The following is a 27623-nucleotide window of genomic DNA, read 5'->3' on the forward strand; positions in this document are numbered from 1 at the left end:
TAAAAATGTAAACATTCTTAGAAACCTAGTTCCTCCAGAAAATCGCGAAAACTAGCATAAAACGTTGTTTTGTTTCGCTAGAAAATGTTTCAGCATAGGCAGCATGCCGACGCTCTTACATATTCATACTTTTATTCATTCGTCATCCCTCCACGTTAAAACGATGTTTCTGCCTGCCATGTTTTACCTCTCAGGGGAGCTGTGGAGATTATGTTCCCCTCGCGAATCTTTCTTCTCGCGCTCTTAGTTTCAGCAAATCAATGACTACATTTCTAAGCATCCACTCTTTTTACCTTCATTAACATTTTCATTACTTCTGTTTTACTTACGTTTCCATTCAGTATATCCTTTCTTTTTCTTCTGTTCCTGATATCATTCGCTCTTTCTTTGCTGCTACCTAGCGTGTTCGTTTAATCATTCCGCTGTTATTTTTTTTTCATTTCCTACTGCTTTTTTGTTTTTTATATTTGTTCCTGAAGATTAAGTCCATTCTCTTTTACTCCTTCCTTCCCCAGCGGCGCCCACCACCACGAGCAACACCAGTGGCGCAGATAGCACGGGCGGTGACGTCATCACCACAACACCGTCGTCCACTCCGTTACCAATGCCTACCTCAGCGACAGCCCGGTCGGTGTCGATGGCGATGTCGTCGCAGGCTAGCTCGAGCACGCATGTTACGCCAGACTCCCTTTCTTCTGCGAAGACAGCGAAGCCAGCTACGTCAATGTCGAGTGGGTTGCCGAGGTTTCTCCTACGAGAACCTTATTTGCCCGTTTGTAAGCTGTGAAGAATGTCGCCGATCGGCATAGATACAGGTGGTGCCCAAATCACACCCACAGCGACTGCATTCTCAGAGTAGCGAAGGCGAATCTCGGAGGACATGCGTTTGTTGTTTGAAGGCACCGGAAGTGATTGCAGGAGCCGAAAGCAAGCAACGGTAGCTATGTTTTGGCCACCACGTATTGATGCTTACGGAAGGAGAGACAGGCGGGTGTAGCATTGCTGATGATGGTGCCGTCTATTGACGCTGACGGCAACTGAAGAGCACGTAACTGTAATTGCAAGAGCTAGGTTCCACCTATCTGCTGGCACAAAGGCGCCTGCATGCTTTCCAACTTTCCCGATTGGTACGGCAGTCTCCCGCATTTCGAGCAGTCCTCCGCATTCTAAGAACCCGGCCGTAAATCTCCCGAATAACTGCCCCAATCCCGCCGTGAAAAAAATTAATAAAAGTCGCGCCATTCAGCGCAAGTTCAGTGTCTGCCGTGCTAACTATAATGGCCTCTTGTTTTCGCGCTTGTGCTGTAACTTCATCGTTGGCCATTTGTTCTGCCTATTGCTTGCGCTGTTACGAGCTGCGACCATTTAGAAAGTTTCAGGTGATCTTCTCATCCTCTCTGGCTAGTTAGGAGAATTGCGGCCTTTTCCTTGGAATACAATACTTAAGATAGTCTTCGTTGGTGTCGTCTGCTGCTGCGACTGTTTCTCTTGGGGGAGCTGTTCTGCGTCCTGCACTCTTATAGCTACCGCCTTCTGCACTCTCGTTAACTACGTAATGCCGCGTGTTTTTCGGGTGTTTTTCCGCTGCTTTCGTCATAGCTGTACCGTTTCTCTTTGCTTTCGTCATCCAGTTTCATCTCTTTGCGATTTTCCGCTTGCACCATCAGAAAATGGCAAAAAGTAAAAAGGCCGTTTCGGGCTGCCCGGCGGGCACGTGGGTCACGAGGAACGAAGCTCCCGCCACGAAGATCGGGAAACTAGGAAATTTGACTAGGAGAAGACATTTACAAGATTAATGCGTATATCAAAATCCCAGAAGGCGTTGTTAAAGGCGTAGTACACGAACTAAATAGAGCAATGCTACAGCTCTACACGCGAACTCAAACCTACCGAACTAGCTTCTACGGAAGGGTACGTGTTTGAACTAGGCAGCTGTGGTAACAAGCGCATGTCGGCTTCGCCTAATCAAGCAATAACGGCATATATAGCCTGAGAATATAGCTCATTTAGAATAAATATCCGGCTCATAGTTATCTGTAAAGTACGAAGAACTGCTAATATAACAGATCATGATATTCGAAGGCATTGCAATGTAAGCGGCACGCCGAAATGTTTGCCACGCATCAGGATAATGTTGTTAGAATGAGCGGAGGTTAGGGAAACAAGCTTCAAAATTAAAGATTTGCTTGCCACAACCGCTAGGACTCGAGCTCACACTAATACAGCGACGTTCACTTTCAAGCCCGATGCGTGAAGCACCGTGTCATCGCTCAACAACGGTGCTTGGCAAGAGAGGTGGCGTGTGTGCATATTTGTTTCGGAAGCCATAACATGCAACGCCTTAGTGCACGAAGATAACGTCGTCGTTACCGCATAAATGCTGTGTGAGAGAAAATGAAACTGTATTCGTGCCAAATTATGCGTCGTCATGGTCGCGAAAACAGCGTGGATGACATAAATGAGGCTTGTTTGTTGTTGTTTCTTGTGCGAAATTATTTATATTTCGAAGCTATTAGTCGTTCTTTGTTATACTGGAGAGCTTTAGCTTCTCTGGTATTAGGGTAAACGCATGCTGACTGGGCGTTTTACTGTATGAGCGAAGGTGCATACGGGAACGGTCTCCACGGTGCAGCCATCTGGTGGCCCAGAGCGAGACCAAACACAGCTAGCGTTGCATTAACCAAGTGCATTCTGCTTTGCTGCTAGGTGTAAATGTTCGACAGCAACACGATTACGCCGCTGCCCACAATTTACACAGGCAGTGAAGTAGAATACACTTGGTTACTGAAATATTAGCTCTGTGTTCCCTGGTTGAGCTCTGCGCCAGCAGTTTACTGCACCATGCAGGCCGCTCACGTAGGCGCCTCCGCCCATCCGGCAGAATGTTCAGTCCGTTTGCTTTTACCCGAACACCAGGCGCGCTAAAACTCCCTAAACCAAACAAGGGGTGCACGCTGCAGCCAGAAGGATAGAGATAGATAATGTTTTGCTTATTCTTGGTGCCACAAGGCTCAACTTCCCATTTTGTTCATTTCATGGTGCTCACTGTTACCTTCGTTTTCGAATTTGTGTCGTAGTGGACTTGTGTGCCAGTTTTTTTTTTCTTTTTTTGCTTATCCTTTCATCCCTTGTGATATATTAGACTTTCAGGAGCCTGCTAATACTCTCACTTGGATAACCTCACCAGTTATCACTCAAATTTCTCCCATCAGCCAACACACATATTCACGTGCCGCCTTATGTAGTGTACCGTTTCCTTGCAATAGATTCTTGGAACACGCAAGTTATGCGCACTATAGTTAGGCTATGCGGTGCGAATAACATAACGAGCCAGTGAGTGTCCAAGGGGCTATTCCCCTCAGCTAGTGGTCTCGAATAACGCAGCACCCAGTTTCTGAGACGTACAGCTCACATTACCCAAAATGCGAAATATGTTCTCGTTCACTACTGTGTATAGCAACTATGACGTTGAACCTCAAGTGTGGCGCATATTCAGAATAAAGCATGCGGCATGAATCAGGTAGTCGACGAAAAACAACACCACAAGCAGCTACGGCATCCCTGCCAATGACGACGTCGCAAAGAGCATGCAGTGTATCATTGCGGAGTATTATGGCAATCAATCTGCAATGTTGTTCGTACGGTGCACCGGACATCAGGGTGTACCTGACCTACAAATTCGTACAAATTCGTTTACAAATTCGTACCACTAATCGCACACCTGTTTCGTGTATGAAGAAGCAAATCGCGGCATAAATCCGTTATACTTATGTTGTTGTCGCATGGCTATTTCTGAAGTTCACAGGCCTCCTAATGAAATAAACGAAATAAATACGGTGGGAATGCAAGGGTAATACGGGGGAATGGAGCTCAGAGCTTCGCGCCTTCGTTCTTGCATATTCCACGACAGCGAGAAAATACGACACGTGCCAGTCACCCTTGCGAGCAGCCCTTCGTTTTTTTCTTCCTTCTTTATGAAAAACGTCACACGTCAGAACTTTCGCTTCTAACGGCACCTCAGGCAGGTAAAGTCAAAGTGTTGGCATGTAAATTTTCTATGCGTAAGCGCCAATAGCGCCATAATGATGGTTACAAACGCAGACACGCCGCTGAAAAACGCGAAGAGAACCATCAGCACAAGTAAGGCGAGAACAATAGCAGACTCTCACTGCTTCGATAAATGAAGGGGAGCGTCGATATATAGGCGGCACATGCCTTGATAAAATTAAATTTGTACAACCGAAGCAGACAGAGGGCTTGCATCAGTCTACATTAACCCTTGAATCGTGAGAAAAGATCTGGAGAAATTTATATCGCTTTACTTAGTCGATTACGCCCTCAACGTAGTGGTGGGGCCATATATCAATATGATACCAGAGATAAAAACACGCTGGTGGTCTTATCCGTGACGTTAGCATTAACCTTTCGAACCAATCAAGCAGATCGTTCCCTGCGTTAATGAAAGAGGCACCGCGACTTGACCTCATAAGTACGGAACTTCAAGTGCTCTCACCTAGCGTGCTGAATACAACTTGCCTCCCATATCTTACGCAGGTACTATATGTCTTGGTAGCTAAGTAATAAATATTTGTAACATTTATCCGGATGCATAGACTCGGGCATTGCGTGGGACGTGCCTTCTTTCACTATTTTGTTTTTCTTTTAGTGCGTGATCTGGTTCTTTTTTTTTTTGGCGTCTGTGCGCTATCCGTCTTCGTGATCTTGTTCTTTTCTTTGTCTTTTCTTTCTTTAAAGCTCGCGGGCCTCGAGGTTACGAAAACCGTAAGTATACAAATACAATGCGCGCCTTTCGTTGCTCCAGTAAGAGCCAATATTATAAGGAGTTTCGGCAAGCGGTATTCTCTCACAACACTTTTGTTTGAAGAGTCTTTTGAGAATTAATGCGTGCCTTCCTGCGCAGGTTATATAAATTTTCTCTAACTTCTCAAGACCCGAGGACATCTCAGTGCCATAATCGCTGTTCGAGTCGCTTCTTAAATTAAATAATGGGGTTTTACGTGCCAAAACCACTCTCTGATTATGAGGCACGCCGTAGTGGAGGACTCCGGAAATTTCGACCACCTGGGGTTCTTTAACGTGCACCTAAATCTAAGTACACGGGTGTTCTCGCATTTCGCCCCCATCGAAATGCGGCTGCCGTGGCCGGGATTCGATGGCGCGACCTCGTGCTCAGCAGCCGAACACCATAGCCACTGAGCAACCACGGCGGGTTCGAGTCGCTTCTTATTAGTATAGTTGACAACTAGCGTGTTACGAACGGGAAAAATAAATTTACTGCTTTATAGTCACTGTTACGTGCAGCAAGCGGTACCTACAGCTACATGCGCAAAGTAAGCGTCTCATGTTTCGAACGCTAAGAACGGCTATTGTTTGCATAAACAGAGAAGATTCGACATCGCACGGTGGATTGCCATGTGGGCGATGCATCCTCCGTTTTTATGTCATCTCGTGGCGCCCCAAAACGCACTTCACGGGTGCCTTCGGTCGTCTGTCATGCCACAGCGGCCTATATCAAATTAGATTCACTTTTCTCGAAAGCTATAGCTGTCGGCGACAATATCATTAAACCACTTTCACGGCTAGTTCCACGTACATATGCCAGTTACACATGGAGACAAAGTATCACGTAATCTTTGCTCTTTCGCCACCATTGGCCCTTGCACCAAGAAAAAAATGCATCGTCATTGCGGAACAGCGCGCGGCAAGCTATTTTCTTGCTCTCTCTGAGCGAATGCAATCACCTGGCGTCGAGACACGGCAATGCGCATGCGCGTGCTTTGTGCTTGTTTGCATGGCAACACGCCCGTTTCTAACAAGCCTGCTATCAGAATCGCGATGCGGTGAAAAGATTACGCTAGAAGAGCGGTGTCTGTTACTGCCAGCAGTGCGAGCGATGCATTCTCCCACGTGACCATGGCCGAAGCAGGCGCCGCTCTCCTAGCGTAATCTTTTTAAACTCATCGTAGTTCCGACAGCAGGCTTTGTTAGAAGCTGGCGTGTTGACAGGCACACCAGCACAAAGCACGCGCATACGTAATGCCATGTCTGGATGGACACCAGGTGCTCGCAGTTCGTTGGACGCCGCAGTAATGCATGAGCTCGCATATCACGTGACAGTTTTGTCCCTGCCTGCAAGTGGGTCGGATATGGTCAAGTAATCGTTTTTAAGAAAATTTTCTGCAGGATTGAAGACAACGCAGTAAAAGGAGTTTCAGAAGAATTGAATTCTGGGGTTTTACGCGCCAGAAGCGCGATTTGATTATGGTGTATGCGGTATTGGGAGACACCCGGTTAATTTTGACCACCAGGGGATCTTTAACGTGCCCCCAATGCGCGGGAAACGGGCGTTTTAACTTCGTTAGTTCTTGAACTTTCTTTAATTTGTCGAATATGCATTTCTGTTTCTCGAGTGACTGACGTCCGCCCTTTCGAGTAATCAAGCTCGAGGGCTATAATTATGGATTTTAAAAATCCTATATGGTCAACAAAAAAAAACTCCACGTATATACTTACAGTACGGTATGCTAAGACGTATTCTTGAGCTTTTGCGTGCTCTGCAGTTTTCTTTCTTTCTTTTCTTTTTTTGCTGTGCGGCCACGTGAAGGTGTTCTCCAAGATTCTTAAGTTCGCGCACTTCATGTTTGTTTCTTACTTCTCCTTAGAGTTAGGTTGAGTTGAACTTGTTGGTATAGATACGTTTCCATTACACAGCGCAAATCGCTAACTGCAGTGTCTGGCAGCTTACGCTGTTGCTTGGACACAGAGATAATGGGCACGTATGCTACAAGTAATCAAGGTGGTAGATTGGGAAGCGAAGCTTCCTGGACACTATCAGATAGTGCTGAGCACGAGGTCGCGGGATCGAATCCCGGCCACGGCGGCCGCACTTCGATGGGGGCGAAATGCGAGAACACCCGTGTACTTAGATTTAGGTGCACGTTAAAGAACCCCAGGTGGTCGAAATTTCCGGAGTCCTCCACTACGGCATGCCTCATAATCAGAAATTGGTTTGGGCACGTAAAACCCCATAATTAAATTAAATAAATTAAAATACCAGATAGTGAAATGGCACTTCCGAAGCATGGATGACGGGTCTAAAGAACTGAATACTAGGAATGGTTGTATCTACAGGCGTAATGTACACGCTTGAGTGTATATAACGAATGTCTGTCGAAAATGCGATTAAATGTTAGTCAGTGCCCTTTTCGTCGTCGTTTCTTGCGTCTTCTCAGCACACCAGCAATACAGCTTTCAATGAATGTGCCAAGCACCAACAAACTTCACTGAACAGAAAGCAGTACAAAAAAGGAAATTTGCACAGTAATGACAAATGCTACAAAAAATTCAGAAAAAAAAACTAAATTAAGGGAGATCAGTTCCGCTGGAGCCCACTAGGCGGAGGAATAATAATGCTAGTGGAAAAATTGTCCTCCATCCGACAATAGTCGAAGCTACAAAAGAAACACTATGTCAGAAATCTGGTTTCTGAGAAATTTGTTTGGGTTTTCCTTGTAGCTCCGACTACTCTCGGGTTGATGAAAATATTCTCCTGAAAAAAAAAACAGTAAAGTACCCATTCTTTCGGAAACTGTTTCAGTCGCCGATGAACTTACTGCTGAACCAAGCTCGTTACCTACTGAGATAAAAGGCTACTGGTTTAGCGTTCACTACGCTCCAGTTTCTAGCTTGTGTTTCTGGTTTGGCTCTGTATTTGTTACATAGTAAATTTTACCGCAAATCTCGCTGAGCTCGTACATTCCTGTATTGTTCGTATGGCGCCATTGACACATCCGGGCTGCCGTGCTTCTGATGACTCGTAATGACCTTACCCTCATCATTGCACTCGCAGGTGCGTTCACGCTTATTTGCGTGTTCGAGTACCTGACACGTGTACTCCCCCGCAGTGCACCCCAGTGCACGGACTATGTGTACATCCGGTTCTTCGTGTACTCGACCACGGAAGATGAGGGCCCACTCGTGTTCGAAAAGAAGAAGCAATTCGGTGAGCCGTGGTGCTCTTGATGCCCGCTTGGCACCATAGCCTCCGTGATCTGGTGGCACGTGTTGCACACACACACAGCACCGGATCTCAAAGGCCGCGTTATCACACCTACAGTTTTATTCTAAAGTCACTAGAGGCAAATGTGGCGCTTCAGTAGGTAACTCACCACGCAGATCACCGCTGTGGTAATTCAGCACGGCAAGTGCAAGATCTGCATGTTTTCAGTTTCCGTCATGTTTGAGTTTTCAGCCAATCAGTGTGGCCATAGCCACAATGTGACGCTAACAGCAACTGTCAAGGTGTCTAACTTAAAAATGTGGAATTTCACGGTGCCCCAACAGCACCACTGCCGCCTAATCCATAGAGCAATAATGAAGGACACACGCTAATTCCATTAGAAAAAGGCAAACAGGCAATACACCTGCTCCTAACATGAAAGGCTATTTTTTTAAAGACTAATCAAGAGCCCTCATCTTCATTGCTATTTCCTCCAGTTTCCCGCAAGGCACCGTATTGGGACCACCTTTACTCGTTATTTACGATAATGATGTCTTGAATGCTCTTACTAACACTGCCGTTCAGCTAAGTTTGTATGCACATGACTCTGTCTTGTACTCTAACATTACCAGTGTCAATCACCAGGAGATGCTCAATAATGAACTGGTGTCCAAATGGAAATTAACTTCAATAAACCAGCATCTCTAATCTTTTCAAACAAAAAACGAACCCTGAATTTCACCTGCGCTAATGACAGATTTTGACTTACGTCAGCAATTTCAAATACCTTAGTGTAACTCCTTCTTCTAACTTAAAATGGCACAGACGCGTTGATTTAATTCGTTCCACGGCGCTAAAGCGACTGAGGTATTTAAAAAGTACCCTAATATCAGCAACCAAGAAATGCAAACTACGAGCTACTCTAGACTAAGCAGCTCTTTTCTGGTCACCTCACTGCGCATCTAATGTATCAAAGCTTGATGCTGCGCAAAAGACAGCTGTTAAACTTATTTGCAACCGATATGATCGCAATTTCTTCCCTTCTCAGCATGCTGACCTGTTATCGCTTGAGCTGTTGGCACATAGACGCATGTGTGAAAGGATTATAGTGTTGCACAAAATTGTACATGCTTCTGTTTTCATCGATGTGCGTGGGTCATTTGTTAGCTCTTCTGCCCGTAGAACACGAACAGCCAATCCCTTGAATAATGTTCCCTTCCGATCTTACTCCGATAGCTTCAAATTTTCTTTCTTACCATTTGCCATTGAATCGTAGAATAACCTGTATACTTATTTATTTATTTTATTTATACATACTGCAGACCACATGACGTGGTCCAAGCAGGACGGGCATTTTTAACAAATCACATTGAGTATATGGGTGCACATACATTATGTTTTACATCCAGATACAAATAAATAGCAAAAATGAACACAATGGCTAAATGTGTATCTCCTAGAATTGCCGCATGAGCGCTTTGTAAAGGAAGTTCCTTTGCACGTGACATGTGGATTGTAAGTTGCATTAATGTACTTACCCACTGCTGCCGTGTCTCATATCTGAGGTAGGAGCATTTCTAAACAAGCAAATAAGTAAGTGTCTAATGGCAAAGCTACCTGTTCCTTATTAACTTGTCATGTTAGCAGCCGCGGATCAGTTGCGGTAGTTCCTGAAAATCCGATTCGATCTGTTCCCTCTCACACCACTCACGATTAATACCACATGGTTTGTCGCACGGCTTCGTTAATATGTATGTTGTATGTTAATATGTATATGTAATGTTGTACGCATGGCCAGAAATACGAGTACGTGAGGCATGGCGAGACGCCTACGTTTGCGGGATATATTTCTTGACTATTAAGTGAACGGAGATGGAACTTCTGCACAAGATTTCTACGCGAAAAGCACTGTCAACCAATTTACACCCTTAAGGAACCAATGTGCACCCTTTGGCTGTTCTCTGGCCATAACCTGCACCCTTGCACAGATGTAAGGGTGTGAGTTGTAGAGTGATTTGCAAAGACTATACGGACCCTTCATGGCGTAAATGGTATTACATTGTAGTCAGGGCAAGTTTGGCTGTGCTTTCTGTGTTGGTTTCTCCGACATTTCAGAGCTCCTTTACCTTCAGTAAAAGCAGAAACCTAGCTCGAATTTCGAAGCTAGCAGATAACCCATGTGTATCAAGTTCTGACCAACGCAGGCAGAGTCGATGCACCCAATCGTGCTTGTAACGCCGGCAGTACAATCTAGTCTGTATGCCCAGTTTCAGACACCAGGTGCAACGCTGTGGAGGCTAGCGAGATTTTATTGCAGTGGCGTCGTCCGCTTTTAGAAATAGTTCGCTGTTTTCTTACTTCACTAGTACGAAACTGACTTTTTTATATATGGGCTAAGCATTGAATTTAGTTTTAATCCTTGAAGATAAGCACAATCTGGTATGCGGCTGCCCAGGCGTTGTTCTAGTCCACTTTTATTTTCGTTGCTTTTCTTTTCGGGGTTTTTTAATTGCCGCCCGTCGCGACAGCCTTGCGTGCATGCCCGCGTAAGCAGGTGCCTTTGGCGCACAGCGAAGCATGGATGGAACTTGTGGAGTGATACATTGTTGCGACCGAACTCTTTCGTAGCTAATTCCACGGCGTTCTATCTAACGTCGGAAACATAGTGTAGGTTGAAGACAACTCGCAACCAACGCCGGCGTCCTTGGAGGCGACCTAGCATAATCCCAGCTCGCTCACTCATTTGTATTACGCTGATGGCGGTGATTTTCGAACAGGTTCGCCTGGTTTCCGCTCACACGTTGCGAGCACTTTGCGTTTGCGTGCTTCAACAGCAATCTGTTTGCTTAAGTTCGCAATCAGTCTCCCAGGAGATCTGACGTGTAGGACAGCAGGCGAGTAAGACAGCAGCCATTTTGTCTAGGAGGAACGCGTGCAACGGGCAACGTTTTCGCATGTACGAAAACTCGGAAATGGGGAACTAGAAGACGCAATAAAATATCAGTAGCCGATTGGCGAATATTTCGAATCATTACAAATCACGTTCTGCTAAATAATAAATGATCCTGTTCGACATTTCCTGCGTAAAAAAAAAAACGTTAATGAAATGGTGGGTCGGCTTCCAGCAGTGCCGAAGGCGGGCTTCGGTTCCGTAGCCTTCGCTTCGGAGCTAAGCTGTCCGCAAAAGTCGCAGCCTCTCTACGTGGGCGTCTGCTCTGCACTGCGTAACCGCAGTTTAAAAATAGAGTCTTTCCCAGAAACGCCGCGACGAATAGGGATTTAATTCCTCGTTATTTGGAGAAGACACACTTGAGAGCACGTTCGGGAAGCTTCGAGAAGTCCCATCTAATAAAGATGAAAGTGCCTGGGCCAATTCTGTGATTTGAAGCAGGTACCGCATAATAGCGAGCTAAGCCTCCCAAAACTTCATAACAGATTTTTTTTTCAGTTTGTCCGCGAAGCTATTGACCTGCACGAAATACGGGAAAACGCTGGTAAAGACATGTTGTGGCACTTTGTCCAACCATAATGCATTAGACACGTTTTCCTTGCTACTTGGCTGCCACAGAAGAAGAAGAAGAAGAAGAAGAAGAAGAAGAAAAGAAAGCTGCGTGTTCACGAAAACGTATAGCTGCTGAAAATTTACACCGGAGGCTAAATAGAATACGCTTGTTTGCTGGAATGATGGCCTTATGTTCGCTTAAACGCTGCACCATCACATGGCTCCACCAACCTGTCTAATTACGTTCACGTTCCAGGTTACCAAGTATTCTGCGAAGGGCAGTAGTTTTACGGTACAGTTTACTTATTACTTTATTTATTTGAAGATATTATCTGTCGCACATTAGAACAAGGTAGGAATGGTGAACAGAACTAACAAAGCAGTAGATCACTACATATATATATAATAGAACTTTGGGGCATTATTACATGGCCAACAAAGCATTATCGCTTCAATACTGTGACACTATACAACAACCCAAAAGAGCAGTACATTGCAATACAGCGAGCACACAGTACGAGGTCAACGATTAATCGTAACACATTATCATCTTGAATACACATGGCGAAATTCCCTGTCCGTATTCTTTAGAAAGAGCATACCGTGGGCTGCACTCATTGCGCGACGCAGATGGCACCGTCAAGCTGTACTACGACGACACGGAGGATTATTGGAAGCGGTTCCTGTCTTACCGGATACTGGACAACTACGTGAGAAACAGCAAGCTCCAAATTCCCTACTCGCGCTGGTTGCTCGGCATGTGGGGAACCACGTTCACCCGACTCATGTGAGTGTTGCGGCGTGACGATACAAAAATTGTCCTACAGGGCACAGCTACACTGGATGACCAAAGTGATAGTTCAGCACAAGCTCCGGCCACGAAATCGCACTGCCCCCTCTACGCTCCAAAAGCGGACACGCAGGGCGGTCAAGCTTTTCATGCACCGACAGCGACGTCCGTTCACTTAGCCGAGCGAACGGAGGAAGCGTATCTTGTGACAGACATAGTTTCGCTATATTTCCTAGAGTGAAATATGGCACTGCTGCGCTGCGGTATGCGTTGGAATGCCCATAGAGTTTCACAAATAACACCTAGAGAGAAATGTGGCGCCACTGTCGATGGGAGTTTCCTGAGGGGCGCGGTGCTGTCATTGGAATGACGGTATATGTGTCTGTCGGGCTTGTGTTGGCTGGTGTGGCAAAAGGGCTTCATCTGAAACGTAGATATGCCTACACAAGTAACGCGTTCTAAATGTAAAATTTTCATAGGTCTTGATTCACCCATATTGCATATTTCGCTGAACTTTACTCCCCTACAAGGCATAACCAAGCGAACAAAAGTAAGAACAGACGACAAACTGTTCCAAAGCGAGCGCGAATCTTGTCTATCCTCCAACTTTAGCAGCCCACTGATACTTCTACATCCAATAAAAAGTTCTCTTAATTAAACAGAACACGTTTCTGTGTAATAATTAACCTAAACAGCTTCTTACGTGTTGTTTTAGTAGAAAATGAATCACTGTGAGAGACTGAACATTGCTTGCCCGGCGCGTCTTCAAGGTGTCCTGGCTCTCCGAGACCGATGGCAATCCGAAGTCACCTCCAAATGGGAGCGCATTTAGTACGTAGACAAATAGCCTTAAGGAGTTTTAGGGTGTCCGCTATTCGTGAAAAGCTGGGCGGACTGGGCGTTTTGCTGGATGGGCGGAAGCATAAACGTTAGCGGCCGGAGTTGTTCAGCCATAAACATAAACACAGAGCTAATATTGCATCAAGAAAGTACGCTTTTTTGGATGCTGGTCTAAACTCTAGCAGCATCGCAATTGTGTCACAATTCGCCACTGCCGAAATTTTTCACTAGTAGCGAAGTAGAATACACTTTCACGTTAAAGAGCCCCAAGTGGTCAGAAATTAACCGGTGTTCGCCACTATAGGGCTTGCCTTTTATCAGTTCGTCCTTTTGGCTTGTAAAACTCTAGAATTCTATTTTTTTCTTTGCTCCTAAATGTTTCTCGGCATCTAGAAGCAGTAAACAAAGCCCGCCATGTTGCGGGTCACATGAATACGTAAGTCACATTTATTCCGTGCTCCTTTTTTTTTTTGCAAACACCAAAATATGTCACCGATTCAATCGAACTGCGGCCGCGCGTTCCTGCCTGTTTTCGCAAAATTTGTCGCCAGAGGCATTTGAACTTCCCGCGCGTTTTTTTTTTTTCGCTCTAGTGTGAACGCCGCCTTATTTACTCTCGTCGCGACTGAACGCGTGCGTTTCCGCTCTTTCGAATCCGGCAGGTCGGGTCTGTGGAATGGCGACACCTTCCGGAATGCCCTTCGCGACACGCTGCGGAGCCACTTCAGCGATAGGTTGAAGATCACGGACATCGACGGGTTCGCCGTGATCAACTCCATCTTCGCCAATGACAGGGGCCATGGACGCTCGGAGGCTTTCGGCACGGTACGCATTGTAGGGGTTGTAGGACGGACTTCGGGATGAAAACCCAAACTTGGGAGTATTTATTCTACATTATATACAGAGAGGTGAGCGTCAAGTACCAGTCGTACAGTCATTACGGGCCAGCAGCAACTCGGACGCTGCGGCCCGCGGCAAGAGAGAGGTGAATCAGGGAATCAGGGAATCAGGGACTTGTCCTGGTCTCTCTGGAAGGCTTCTTATAAACCCTTCGAGCACTGGAAGTCGCGTCATGTTCGACCAATCGGAGAGTCCGCTCAGATGACGCCACTTTCAGCCAATGGTTGGCGCCCGTATCGCGTTGTCACACCCGGCGGCTCTCTGCGGTCTTGCCTCGCAGTGGTGCAATGCGATTCTTTATAGGAGGAGAAGGGAAGGGGCGATCATGCTCCATTGTCCGAGGGTTCACCTGCTCCCGGTGCTACGGCCCCTCAGCGGTAGCAATTGTCTTCTTCAAAGGTGATGAAGAGGTACGCTTGGACCTTCCCGGCACGTCTGGCTGTCACGGCGCATTACCGCCGTCTTAGTTTGCACCTGTCTTGTGGCCTCCAACTTGTTTGCCTGGGCGCTCCTCTGGAATGTGCTTTTCTGCTTCTGCATTCCTCAATTAGCTGTGCTTCGTTTCGAAGTGGTTTGGGCAACTCGAAGTAATCGCAGGAAACAACTCCATATCTAACAGCATACACGTATACGTGCGCAGTATACTTCCGTTTCGGGCAATAGCTGGTTTCGTTTTGCGCCGGAGATGCTTTAGCTTCGTCGCCAACTCGGATGCCCCGATTCGAATGCGAACCTGCGAAATGCTCGCATGCCCTCATTGCAGTTAATCCTTTACTGGTGGTAGAAATAGGTACTACAAAAAAACGTTTATATTATTTTACATCTAAATGTGCAAGGCACATCAAGAATAAGTATATTCACAGAAAAAGAAAAATGGCGCTAACTGAATGGCGCTAACTAATGGCACTAGGGGATAACCCATGAAGAAAAGTGGAAATGAGTTTCACTTTCAAGTCACACCTAAGGCTTCGTTTCGGTCTTTGTACCGACCGCTCTCGTCGTATGTGCACATTTCGTTTGCTTTAAATTTAGTGTGTGAAACCACTACAGCCAGGTATCATCACTCTGTCTCTTGTGACCGTACTTTCCAAAAAAGAAGGCGAGTCACGGGCCCCACATACTTCTTTTTCTTCATCCTATATTCATGCCATAAAACCAACAAATGACGCTTGCCCCATGTCATTCAGTGTCGGCCAAAGGCACTTGGCCAGCCAATTTGTACTCAGTCCCGAAATTCAGCAAGGAAAAAAATGGCCTGGCTTAGCTTGGTTAAGCCAAGAATGCGTTGCATATTGCGTGAGTTGGGGCCCAGCTTTTCCTCCGGCTGTCGTGACGTCACGTCACGTCGTTGCGCTAAAGGTCAATGGTGGCTGCCCGGCCGCGCCCAAGGGCTGAACTGAGTGATTGCAATAGGCAACGCATAAAAACTTTTTTTCTGGTATGTTGCCTGTCGGCAGCAGTCGTCAATCAAGGGTTGCCCTGTTCATCAACGCTGCTGATTACTTTAGAGATATGATTGAGCACATTAGTCGAGAAAGTATGCGAGTAGGGTTGAAGATTAATGCGAACAAGACAAAGGCAATGTTCACTAGCTTGGCAAGAGAAGGAAAACTCCTAATTCATAGTCAATCTCTAGAACAGGCGCAAGGGTACGTTTTGCCGGGGCAAATATTTACGGGGGTCCCTTTATCATGACAAGAAAATGTACAAATGACAAAAAGTTAGTTGGAGCAGATGCAGAATGGCAGTACCAAGTCACTGCCGACAGCGTCAGCTTACCGCGTTACCCTTGAAAATAAGAATTTGTCGTATCATTCCATTCTACCGGTAACAACATATTGGACAAACTTGGACGTTAACAGAGAAGCTTGAGGAGGAATTACGGGGCGCCACAACCAGCGATGCAATGAAAAATATTTGGCGTCACATTAAGAGACAGAAATGCAGTGCCGTCGATAATACTAGTTGCCGATATTTTAATTCGCATTTTGAAACATGCACATGGTATGCCATGCAGTAGGCGGGGTGGATTACCACTGGTCTATTAGTGTTACAGAATGGGTACCAATGGAAGGAAAGTGCCGCAAAGGACGGAAGATAATTAGGTAATGCGCTGAAACGAGTGATTTCGCAGGCATAAGACTGGTTCAGCTGGCACGACACAATAGTAATTGATTCCTGGGACAGGCCTTCGTCCTACAGTGGACATATAAACATGATACTGATAATGAAGAGTGTAAATTTGTATTTTAGTTTCCCAGAGTTGTCTAGCATGGCTTAATTTCTGCCGGTATCCACCTAGTGTGGAGAACCTATCGATGGTCTTCTTTTATGCGAAGCATATTACGAGGGCTCAACCCAGCTCCTCAGGCGCGGCGGTGACCATGAAATCACGTGACACCGTGACGTCACGACAGAGGAGAAGTGGCTTTGGCTCAACTCTTGCAAGACGGGCTGGGTGGGAATTGAACCAGGGTCTCCGGAGTGTGGGACGGAGACGCTACCACTGAGCCACGAGTACAACGCTTCAAAGCGGTACAAAAGCGCCTCTAGTGAATGCGGTGTTGCCTTAGAAACGCGCTGTTTCTAAGGCGTGCGTCTCTTGCTCAGGCGCACATTTCGTTGCCGCGCCGAACGCTGCTTTGCTCGACGCTCACCGCGTCCAATGCGGGGCGCGTAGTCGCTGCCCTGTAGCCCATTGTCTTACACCCCTTGGCGGGTCGACGGGAACGCTGTCGCGTTCCACTCTTGAAGGCGAAGAAGTAATGCATGAGTTGTTTCTTCGTCTAGCCGAACCAAATATAGCCAAGCAACAGCAGTTCACCAGGCTAAACAGTGGTTCAACAACTAAAATAAAGGCTAGTATGCTTCGCATCCTGGGCTTAACCTTACCTAAGCCACAGCCATTTTTTCAGCTTCAGCGCGGACTTTATTTTAGTTTTTTTCATTACCTTCGCCAAATATGCGTACGGAGTGTGATTCGTTACCTTTGCGTAATCTAAAGCATCTGCTTCGCCTTTCTCGTGTTCACATCATCTCGCTAAAACTATTTGCAGGAGCAGATGCCGCGCTTTAGCAAGACGATGTATATTTCATTACCAAAGGCGGCCGACCAATGGTTGCGGACAGTGCTTACACACGAGCGTTTTGGTCGCAGGCTTTCCGGTCGGGGGACAATCCGATCCTGGAACCCAACTGGGCCTACATTCACACTGCCGCCATTTGGCCTGGGGGAAGCATGTATGTCAACGAGACGATGCTGCGAGATGTACTCAAGTGCGTTGCTGATGCGTTGCTCCTACAATAGTAATCCTTGAAGCAGAGATTCATTTGCCTCTTCGCCTCCCTCCTTCCTTCGCCTGCTGTCTTGCCGATTATGCAAAGATATGGGCTGCTGAGCATGTTGCCGCTGAGTATGTACTTCTGGGTGTACACTCGCAAAGGTAACTTGGGCCATTGGGTGTATACCTCGTTAACTTGGGACACTGATTATGTACAACTAGGCACGAGCCACTGAGCAGGCAAACGTTCTTAACCATTCACTCTCAATCGGTATGTGCCAGTCGGGAGGCGCTCGAATAGGCAAGCAGTGTAAGTGGCAAAACGTGAATAAAGACGACCGCATAATATTGAGGAAGTCATCTATACTCAGACATACAAAGAGAGAATTGAAGGAAACAAAATGGGGACAGCGCGTGGACTAATAGAGCAGCACTGAGGTACATAGAAGGGAAGATAAAGACATTTCGGTGTACATAAAATAAAGCTTCGGTTACCGCCGATTCACTGATATGCACGGGATCGACCACTTCACTTTTCTTAATCGGTATTTCTGTATATATATCGAATACGGAACATTTTCTTGGTTCTCAACATAGGGGGAAAAATCGAAATACCAGACTTAGCATCTACCCTGCCTCCTGAATCATTCACCGCGGCAATAGCACATGTGGGCTTTCATACACCACCAACTATTACCCCCTCCTCCCTACCATCTGCCTCCTTCGGACCTGTGCGAGCGTTTTCATTTATTAGGGTTTTAACGTGTGCGGTATTTCGTTAAATGCAGGAAGGTCGGGGGGAATACCGGGTGAGCGGGAGCGCAAGCGTGAACTGCGTGCACGGTGCAGCACCCTGGTGGCGCAGAGCTCAACCAGACAAACACACAACTATTACTGCATTTGCCGAGTGCGTTCTATACTTCACTGTTGCTGTAAATGTTTGGCAGCGGTGTAATGGGTGAACACCATTATGGCTCTATTAAAAATTTACACCCGCAGCAAAGTATAGCCCTCTTGTTTACTACAAAATTAGCTTTATTATTATTATTATTATTATTATTATTATTATTATTTCTTTGTTTAATGATTCATTCATTCATTCATTTACCTTCAAGGAGAATGGTATTATAGAGGGGAGTGGGAAAAATACAAACATAAAGAGAACAACAAGGTACAGTGAGTTGCAATAACAATTTCAAACAGGCATGTACTTAAGCATTGGTCGTAAGGGTCTTGCGAAAACTTTGGTAATCAATGATTGATGCAATGTCAGCAGGAATGTGTTTCCTCTCGATTGCTGTGTGCGGAAGAAAAGATTCGGAAAACGTTTTTGTTTTACAAAATGGAATACCTACCTTATGGCGTCCCGCCGTGGTTGCTCAGTGGCTATGGTGTTAGGCTGCTGAATACAAGGTCGCGGGATTGAATCCCGGCCACGGCGGCCGCATTTCGATGGGGGCGAAATGCGAAAACACCCGTGTACTTAGATTTAGGTGCACGTTAAAGAACCCCAGGTGGTCGAAATTTCCGGAGTCCTCCACTACGGCGTGCCTCATAATCAGAAAGTGGTTTTGGCACGTAAAACCCCACAATTTTTTACCTTATGGTGATTATCAATGTGATGGGACATATATTGCGGTGATAGAATAAATTTGTCGTGAAGAATGGTATGGTAGTATTGGCTGCGAAATAAATTCAAGCTGCTAAGCTTTCGAAGCATGGCTAGAGACGGAATGGAAAGGCTGGCTTTCATGAGTGCTATGCTAGCAGTGCGATAGTAGTTAGAGAGAATGAAACAAGTCGAGTTATTCTAAACAAGTTGTAGGGCGGTGATTAACTTTACATGCATAGGGTCCCAAAAAGAGGCAGCGTATTCAAGATTTGGTCGAATTAACGTTTGTAAAGTATTTGGTTAACTGAAGAGAGAACAGTGGAAAAGTTGCGACGTAAGTATCCTAGCGTACGGATAGCATTTTTAATAATATTTTCCGTGTGCATTGTCCTTATATAGATTACATGATATATGAACACCTATATTTATAAAATGTGACGGATTCTAGTGCAACGTTGCTCAAAAGATAAACAGGAGGACTGCTAGTGTTTCGGGTGACACGCATAAACTTACATTATTATACGTTTAGCATCATTCGCCATGTTTTACACTATCATTATTAGTGTACTTTATGTAGTGTACTATAATGGGGGAGTGAGTGCGCCGGAACCGCTCCCCCTTTCTAGTATTCTATTAATACGGGGAGAGGCCCGTCGCGATAGCACAGTTTCAAAAGAGAGGCGCCCCCTCCCCCCCCCCCCCATCTTGGTGGTGAGGTTTCAAAAGAGAGGGGCCCCTTTTCATTCAATGACACATTCTGTGCAAATTTTCACTAGTGGTAAGTGCAATGCATATGTATGTGTGAATGCGAAAATATATATGCCCATCGTCTCTGCCCTTGCGTTACGTAACCTAAACCACCTAGAACATAAATGCTCTATAAAAAGAGCAAAAAAAAACTATGGACGTGCACGCAGCTCGAAACGAGGACCTCACAATCGCGAACTCACATGGCACCACGAATCACGAGCAAGAAGATGTTATATACATAAACATATATACAGTATGTAAACGGAATGGAAATATCGTTGCAGTTGGCCTTCCAGAGCACGATTCTCACATCTCCGCGATCTCGCGGTTCCACGTGCAGGCCTGCCGACGTGGTCGGGATAAGCACAAGCAACAGCACTGATGAGTCCAACATCATCTTGAGCCGAGGAGGAGGAAACAACGTTGAGTACAAGGCTGCTTCCCCACCAAACCCCATCAGACCAGTGGCTTCAGGCGTCCGCGGAATGGTGAGTGGGAGTTTACGTTTGCATTATATTTGTTGGTTGTTATAACTATAAATGCATTACCATTAGGAGTGTCAGAGTGGAAAAGAGTGCATGTGGAATTCGGGCAGCCGGCTACGTGTAGTGACTGTAGTGACAGAGAGGGGCTGGGAGAGCGTGTATGTATGTACGTATGTATGTATGTATGTATGTATGTATGTATGTATGTATGTATGTATGTATGTATGTATGTATGTATGTATGTATGTATGTATGTATGTATGTACGTACGTACGTATGTATGTATGTATGTATGTATGTATGTATGTATGTATGTATGTATGTATGTATGTATGTATGTATGTATGTATGTATGTATGCAGAGAGGTTGAGCTGGAAGATGTTACTCGACGACTTAATCTGGGAGGCCGGTCACGTGGTATAGGTAGGGAGGGGATAGGGGGTTTAGAAGAGCGTGTATTTGTATATAAGAAAACGACAATGAAGCCAAGGAATGCACCGGAGAAGTTAGCTGCGGTTGAAATGGAAATCTAGATAATAATTACGCGTGCATTGCACTACCAATTGTGCTACGGCGACTGCTATCGATCCGTCCGCTAACTTGGACCTTTGTGTTTGATAGATCAAGCCCTGGTAGTGTTAGCCAGCGCCACTCCGAAGCGTGGTGGGCGGATGTCAGGTGAGCTCCTGAACAACAATTAACAACGCAGTGAACACGCTTTATATCCTGGATCCGGGACCTCAGAGAGGTGCGACGTAATGATGACGCATCTCTCTCGTATCTACCGCTAAATCACCACCAAATTTTTGCTTTTTGCTTTTTTCATCCGCAGCTTGACATACTGGCGGAGTTTCCGCACTGGAAGCAAGTGCTGGGTCACCAGAAGCTGTGCTTCTCGCTCACGACGTCCATCAACTACATGCGCAGCAGTGTCGACAACATCGACTTCGTCTCGGACATTCGATTGAGCGAAGATGTGCAGCGATACCATCGGATAAGGGTGAGTCGAGGCGCAGCTTTCGTCAAACACACAGCGATTCCTTGTTCCGTGCGCTAAGGAGTGCTTTAGCAATGAACACACGAGTCAGATAACACCGTAGACAGGTGCACACGCAAAACGAACAAGGCTTTCATAACAAGGTTGATGAGGAAAATTAGGCCAAGAAGCGACAGTGCACAAAGGAATGGAAAGCAAAGACGAGGGTAACTCCCAACTGGTTCGCAAGGAGAAAGCATTTACTATATGTATCACCTGGTCACGCATGCGCACAATAATATACAAGAGCGTCGCAGGATGAACACGTGTACGTCAGAGAACGTACACGTGTCCTCGTGAGCAATGCAGAACCAATTAGTTCAACGATTCCTTTTTTCCATAACATGGCTTCTTGAACAAAGCTTAGCGTGAAGAAAATGAGCAAGGTGACCTGAAAAGGCTTCTTGAACAGCGCTCACCATGAACAAAGCTTCTGGAACGAGATGAGACAATTTCCGGAATCAAAACTACCGGCCAACGCAGGCTTATCAGTCTAATAAAGTTTATGAAACTTATGCTGAACAAACACGTTAAAAAGTCTTTCTTTTTTTTTTCTCGTACAAGCGCCAACTGGAACGTCTACCTTACTAATTAGCTCGAATGTACGTCATTAGCGTCCTTTTGGCAGGCAATGACAAATGCTGTACCATCTTCTGAAGGACATATTTCACGGTAATATTGCATTTATTTCTCACTTTTATATTAGTAGCATGCATGTGTGTGATATCCATCATTCTATGCATCTTTACATGTAAAAGCGTTCTTCGATGCTGAGGATGTTTGATGATCTCGTGAATTGTACTATTTGTACGTCTTAGTTTAAGACCTTTGCGCTTGTGCTTCTTGTTTTCCAAGTATTCTGCCCCTGATATTATGGCATATGTTTATTTTAGGTTAATATGATAGCGTGTTGTGTTGCTTGCTATTTGCTTGTTGTAATGTATCTTTATTTGTCTTGCACCTACACCCGCCTGAGGCCTCAAACGTAGGTGAGCAATATGTCAAAAAAAACATACGAGCACATGACGTAAGTGCCTGGAAAAGATTGATGACGTGATTGCAGAAATGCGTTGCCAACTCCCATGATTGAATAATAGTCCTTTTATAAGCTGTAAACTGTAGCCAACTATAGATAACAAGGAAAGCTATCTACATTACATTCTAACCCAAGTAAAAAGAAAACTTGCGGTTTGGTCAATTTAATCGAGTTGCCTCGAAAGTCGTTAGTACGCCTTTACAGCACACTGTACGCACTCAATGCAGGAATGATGATGATGAGTCAGTGTGCCAGTCTGTCGGTCGGTTCCTCAATAAGTCCGCCAGTCGTTCAGCCACTTGGTTGGTCGGTCAGAGTTACAGTACATCGTTCAGTCAGTCAGGCGTCCGGTAGGTTCATGAACACATAAACGCTGCATTAGGGCTTGAACTTTGCCAAGGCGTTGGCGCGGTACCGCTAACTTGGACGGCCCCTTTAGATAAATATTTATTTTTGATAAAAAATACCGCGCACGCTGTCCGATGAGGGAATTCGTTAAAGAACACGAGGCTGTTACAGGTCATGGGGCTATGCTTTATTCAGTTGATTCCAGTGCGCTATCGTTGTCGGAAGAAAAAGAAAAGTCGCAGTTTCGCCCGAAAGAAGAAGCCCCGATTGCGATAGCAAATTAGTAGACAGCTATACGAAGTAAGGATATTAGCTTTATGGGCCAGATAAAATTTCAAACATTCGCTTGCTAACTAAATTAACAAGGACGGTGTCACGCGCGCACGGGTAAAAATGAACACATCGCTCTCAATGACCGCAGAAACTCGCTGTCAAAACGCTGAGTCAGCAAGCGCAACAGCAGCAGCGGCGAGGGAACTGACTTTCGTGCTGCCTTGCACTTCAACGCAAACTACGCGCGCTTTGTCCAAATCGCAGGTCGCTTTGAAGCTGAGGCCCGCGTGGCCGCGCGTACGCAGCAGCCGCCATAGCAGAACGCACCCCCCCCCCCCTCCCGGTACCTCGCGCGCGACGAAAGACGGCGCGCGTCCTTCCCCCTTTCCTCCCTTGCACGCGCGAGATTGAGGCGGGACCGTCGGCTGATTCTTGCAAGCTCTCACTCGCACATACGGCATACGGCGCGCGGCGACGATGTTATCGTGCGTGGACTTTATGCGAAACATCACGACGACGGCGACGGCAGAAATTCGCCTGGCTCGAGTGTCCATATAATTGCTATCGCAATAAAATAAAACCTAAACGCACTTGTTCTAAGAAAAATTCAGTGGCGATTTAGCGCTCAATGCAAGAGAAATGCGTTAGCATTTGGCTACACTTCTTTGACATCCCGGATCCATGATTTGAACCACGCTCACCACATTTCATAATGTTGTCCGGGAGCTCACTCGACACAGGTCCTGCATCTTGGAGGAGCGAAGTGCACCTATACCGTATATGTGCATATAAATGCTCTTTTAAGCCCTCCCGCTCTCTCTCTCTCTCTCTCTCTCTCTACCTCTACCACGTGACCGAATTCCGGCAATCCACGCACACACCTTTTTTTTTCCACTTTGACCCTCCTAATGCTAACGCATTAAAAATAAAGCGGCGTAAGAGAATCAGGGTACTATAAGGAGCTGGTAAGTCTGGTTTTGACGGGAGGTATTCGTCCGCCATCATGATGCCCTCCGAATGCTTCTAAGCCTCTGCAGTGCTATGTGCGTACTCTGCCTGAATGTTTCGCTTTGCTTGGCGCCCCCTGTGTGCAGTTCACCACCAAGGACAACAGAAACCGATACCCGGTTGAAGCGAAAAACACCAGCTATCACTTCGATAACACGACCTACACGCACTTCTGGCACCACATTCGCAACGGCGACTTGTTGACCTTGTTCGCGTACGACATGAACGACACGCTGCAATACAAGGTAAATAACCTGCGAGACGAATGACCCAATGAATCAGTGTCAAGAAAAAAAAATTGAGGCTAGTGGCTACTGATCGGCTTTTAAAAGCCCACCACCGCTACATTTCAGCTTGGCTAAATTAGTTGTCAATGAGTGGTGTGCATAATTTTGGCAACATTGACTAAGCTGCAGGGCTGGCAATTTCCGATTTTCTTAACGATACTGACAACCAATTTTCGTCGTACATATTTTTTAGTACAAAGTAAACGTTAAGGGTCAGAGAATCTAATCGTAAAGTGCCAGCGCGGTAAACGCTGTGGAAGATTTTTTTAGCAGAATTTTTTTATCTGTGGTGAGGACGTAGTCATCCACTGGGAGCAGGTTAAAAATGGTCATAGGTGAGCGCGATGGCGATTATACATCGATATTAGTGAGAGGCAGACGACAAGTGTTACCGTAGCTGTGACAAGTATGATTTTGTTTATTAAGTCCACGTTCCTTAGATTCATATTTCCCGAATTTTTAAAGTATTTCTGCGTTAATAGCTACGTGTTTTCGTGGCTTCCTGTCCAACTGCTTTGGTATTTAACCAGGCAAAACGAAACCAATCGAATAGAAAACAAAACGCCTTTACATGTAATTTACAGCGTGTTGCCGTAGCCACGCGTGCGTTATTGATTTCCGATGCACAGAATAAAGCGCGAGTGTGTAATAATATACCCACTGCAATTTTAAGCAATAATTATGCTTTACCTAACAACAGTCGACTTACGTACAGTATTCTCATAGAATGCATGCGAAGTACCAAGATTTCACTGCCTGCCTTCGCCGCATACTGACATTTGAGACTCTCTTTGCCAATTTGAAATTAAAATTCCTACTTTAATCGCGAACAGCTTGTTGCATTCTATCACATTAAATCATGTCCATCAATATCTCACAAGACATCCTGGCCAGTTGTCGGTCGCTGTAATAAACACTCATTAAAGAGTACCTTAGCGGACGACGCGTGTAGCTGTAGGTTAGGGAATATAAGTTGCACATCGCCTCCGAGATTTACAGCGCGGCGAGAACGCCGCCGAGTCTCGGAAGCCATGACATGGAGCTGTGTTGTTCTCAGCATTCTGGGTCGTGCGTCATGTCGAAGTGTAATAGCGTTTCTTTCTTTTTTGTTTCGGTATCTTAAACATCTTTTTTTCCAGCCTTCTAACACGTGCACTGACAATTAAAACGTAAAATATTGTACGGAAGCTGCTGTACATCTCAATTATCTGAAACAATACTTCATTGGGGGGTCAAACATGTCGATGCAGTTGGCTCTTAATTTGCGGTTAATCGATGAACGTCTTAATCGCGACTTACTTCTGGTGATGGTGAGCCCGATCAGAGTCAGGCTTGGTCCGATCTTGGTGAGTTTTAGCTAAGGTAAGCCAGACTGTGTGTGATCCTGGAGATTGTGAGCCTGAGTGAGTTCTAAGAATAGTAGCAGTACTTCCGTAGATGACACCGTCCTAAAACCACGCTTGATCGTGCGCGTGTATGGTCAAAGCCAGAAATTTTGAACATTGCCTCTGCAGTCATTTATATAAAAAATAATATTTCAGAAGCCTGCGCGAATTTCGACAACTTTCTGTAAGCAACGGTGATAAGTGTGCTTTTTTGATTAGCATGCGTATTTACCGCACTTAGTCGTGCCGTCTTTGCTGCGTCATAGCATTATTTTGGCTGGGCTTAAAACACTAACGCGCAGCGGAGAAGTTACGAATAAGTGCCTTACATACGCATGTTACTCCGAGGCCGCACCCTTTCAACGTTGCTAACTGAAAGTTGCTCAAATTCAGGCGCCCTTCTGCAATATTGTTTTTCAGAATGCTACCCGTCGAGTTATGCTGGTGCAGTGCGGGGCAAGTCCCACAGACGGCTGCGTGGGCAATGTTCAAAATTCCTGGGCACGGATCCAGCGGTCGCGTATAGTGAAGCCACGTGACCAGAACTATCTGCGCCCATTTCCCATTAACGCTGGCTCGCAGATAGACGAGATGCTCAAGGCGCACGGAGACGACAAGTGCGTCGTCTTCGACGACTTGGGCGAAGACGACGAAGCTAGGAGTTTCATCGCCAATCGGATGACCTACCACTTCGGAAGGTTAAGCATGCTCCAAGTCGTGCAGGCTGCGATGGTGAAGAAGTACGGGGGGCCCTTTCCCTGACGGATGGGATGGCGTGGACCCTTTCCTGCTCTTCCCGTCGTCAGTCCAGCAGTGCCGGCCATTTTTCAAGCGCACAGCAGCGAGAGTGACGTCACCATCGAGGAGTTGTGACAACACTTGGCGAGTTGTCCCGAACGCGGCGCTCCTTATTTTACAGACAGAAGACTATTAATTGTTGTGCTTCTCAAAGCTGTTGGCGTGTGCGGAATGCCACGTCGTCGTTACTTTGTGGTGACTTATAGTTTTCACGCTTGAACCGTCGGCATGACGCGGATATTTGCGTGTGCTTAGTGTTCTTTTCTTGTTTTTGTTTTCTTTTTTGCCTCGGCGCTATGAACGCAATCTCCATTGACATAATCGTTCGTGTCATCACTTTATTTTGATTTAGTAGCTAACCTGGCCCGGTCAGCACGCAGAAACTTGATTTCGAGAGGCGTGTCGCGACAGTGTTGCTTCGTTATCGCAACGCTCGCACTTGAACTGCAAACCCAACGTGAGCATGTGTTTATTTTTGTTTTATACCGCATGAATGCAATAGCCATTAAGATTACCCTGTTATCAGTGGGCCTACGCGATCTAGATGGCAAAGGGCGAGTGCATTGCATAGACGGTGATGCATAACCTCGTCAGTACGAATGACTATGATTATAAAATTAATGTTACTTTGGGTATGCTTCACTTCAATAGAAAACAATTAACATACGCGGTTTACTTTTTTTTCAGCCAGTAATTTGTAATTTTTCTTTATCAAGTCGGCCTTATACCGACTCAACATCAGAGGTCAGCTAAGAATATAAACTGCAATAAAACAGTTACGCGATTCGGCTAAGCCTCATGTTGCAAATTATGTGGTTATAATTCTTCATATGCGTTATTTTATGGGAAAAATGTCAGCTAGGAGCTTGTACGGCTACAGCGGCGAAGGCTGAATGCCACGGTGTTGCAGCGCCACCTGCGTGGGAGACGTCGCTATAAAACAGCCCGCTGCGGCAGCACTCGAGTAACTGCTGCTGTATTCGATGGAGGCTGCGGCTGACTTCCACCGTCAGCAACTGCTGCCGCCGTTCATCAAAGATTTGAGAGAGAAAACAGAGCCTTAGTGCTTCCGAAGGGTACGAGAGAACTCACTTGGACAGCTTTTCTTTACCGGTTGTCGGATTAGCATACAATTCGTGAAGAATTTTAAAGCGATGTTTCATTAGCCTGCTCCGGCGGCTTTGAAACATGTTGAATCCACCTGAGCGGCTCAAAACTGCAAGCGCACGCTGACCTCACAACGCAGCACTCGCCGCAGCTCATTGAAATTC

The 27623-nt window shown here is 45.9% G+C and overlaps 1 protein-coding gene across 5 annotated transcripts in view; it reads left to right on the forward strand.

Moving 5' to 3' along the window:
• The window catches only part of LOC135915669 (uncharacterized), a 226883-nt gene extending 199742 nt beyond the window's left edge, over nucleotides 1-27141 (forward strand). For 4 of the 5 annotated variants that reach the window (XM_070521764.1, XM_065448799.1, XM_065448801.1 and 1 more), the window contains 10 exons: nucleotides 516-731; nucleotides 4756-4782; nucleotides 7871-8023; nucleotides 12153-12309; nucleotides 13815-13977; nucleotides 17210-17328; nucleotides 20036-20183; nucleotides 21014-21181; nucleotides 23969-24127; nucleotides 26137-27141. In XM_070521764.1, coding sequence (XP_070377865.1) covers nucleotides 516-731; nucleotides 4756-4782; nucleotides 7871-8023; nucleotides 12153-12309; nucleotides 13815-13977; nucleotides 17210-17328; nucleotides 20036-20183; nucleotides 21014-21181; nucleotides 23969-24127; nucleotides 26137-26316 — 1490 coding nt within the window. In that variant the 3' untranslated portion in view covers nucleotides 26317-27141. The remainder of the gene's footprint in view (nucleotides 1-515; nucleotides 732-4755; nucleotides 4783-7870; nucleotides 8024-12152; nucleotides 12310-13814; nucleotides 13978-17209; nucleotides 17329-20035; nucleotides 20184-21013; nucleotides 21182-23968; nucleotides 24128-26136) is intronic. The other variant, XM_065448800.1, reaches the window with a different exon arrangement.
• The last annotated feature ends 482 nt before the right edge of the window (nucleotides 27142-27623 follow it).

The sequence above is a fragment of the Dermacentor albipictus genome, chromosome 7, assembly GCF_038994185.2.
Source record: "Dermacentor albipictus isolate Rhodes 1998 colony chromosome 7, USDA_Dalb.pri_finalv2, whole genome shotgun sequence".
Lineage (NCBI taxonomy): Eukaryota > Metazoa > Arthropoda > Arachnida > Ixodida > Ixodidae > Dermacentor > Dermacentor albipictus.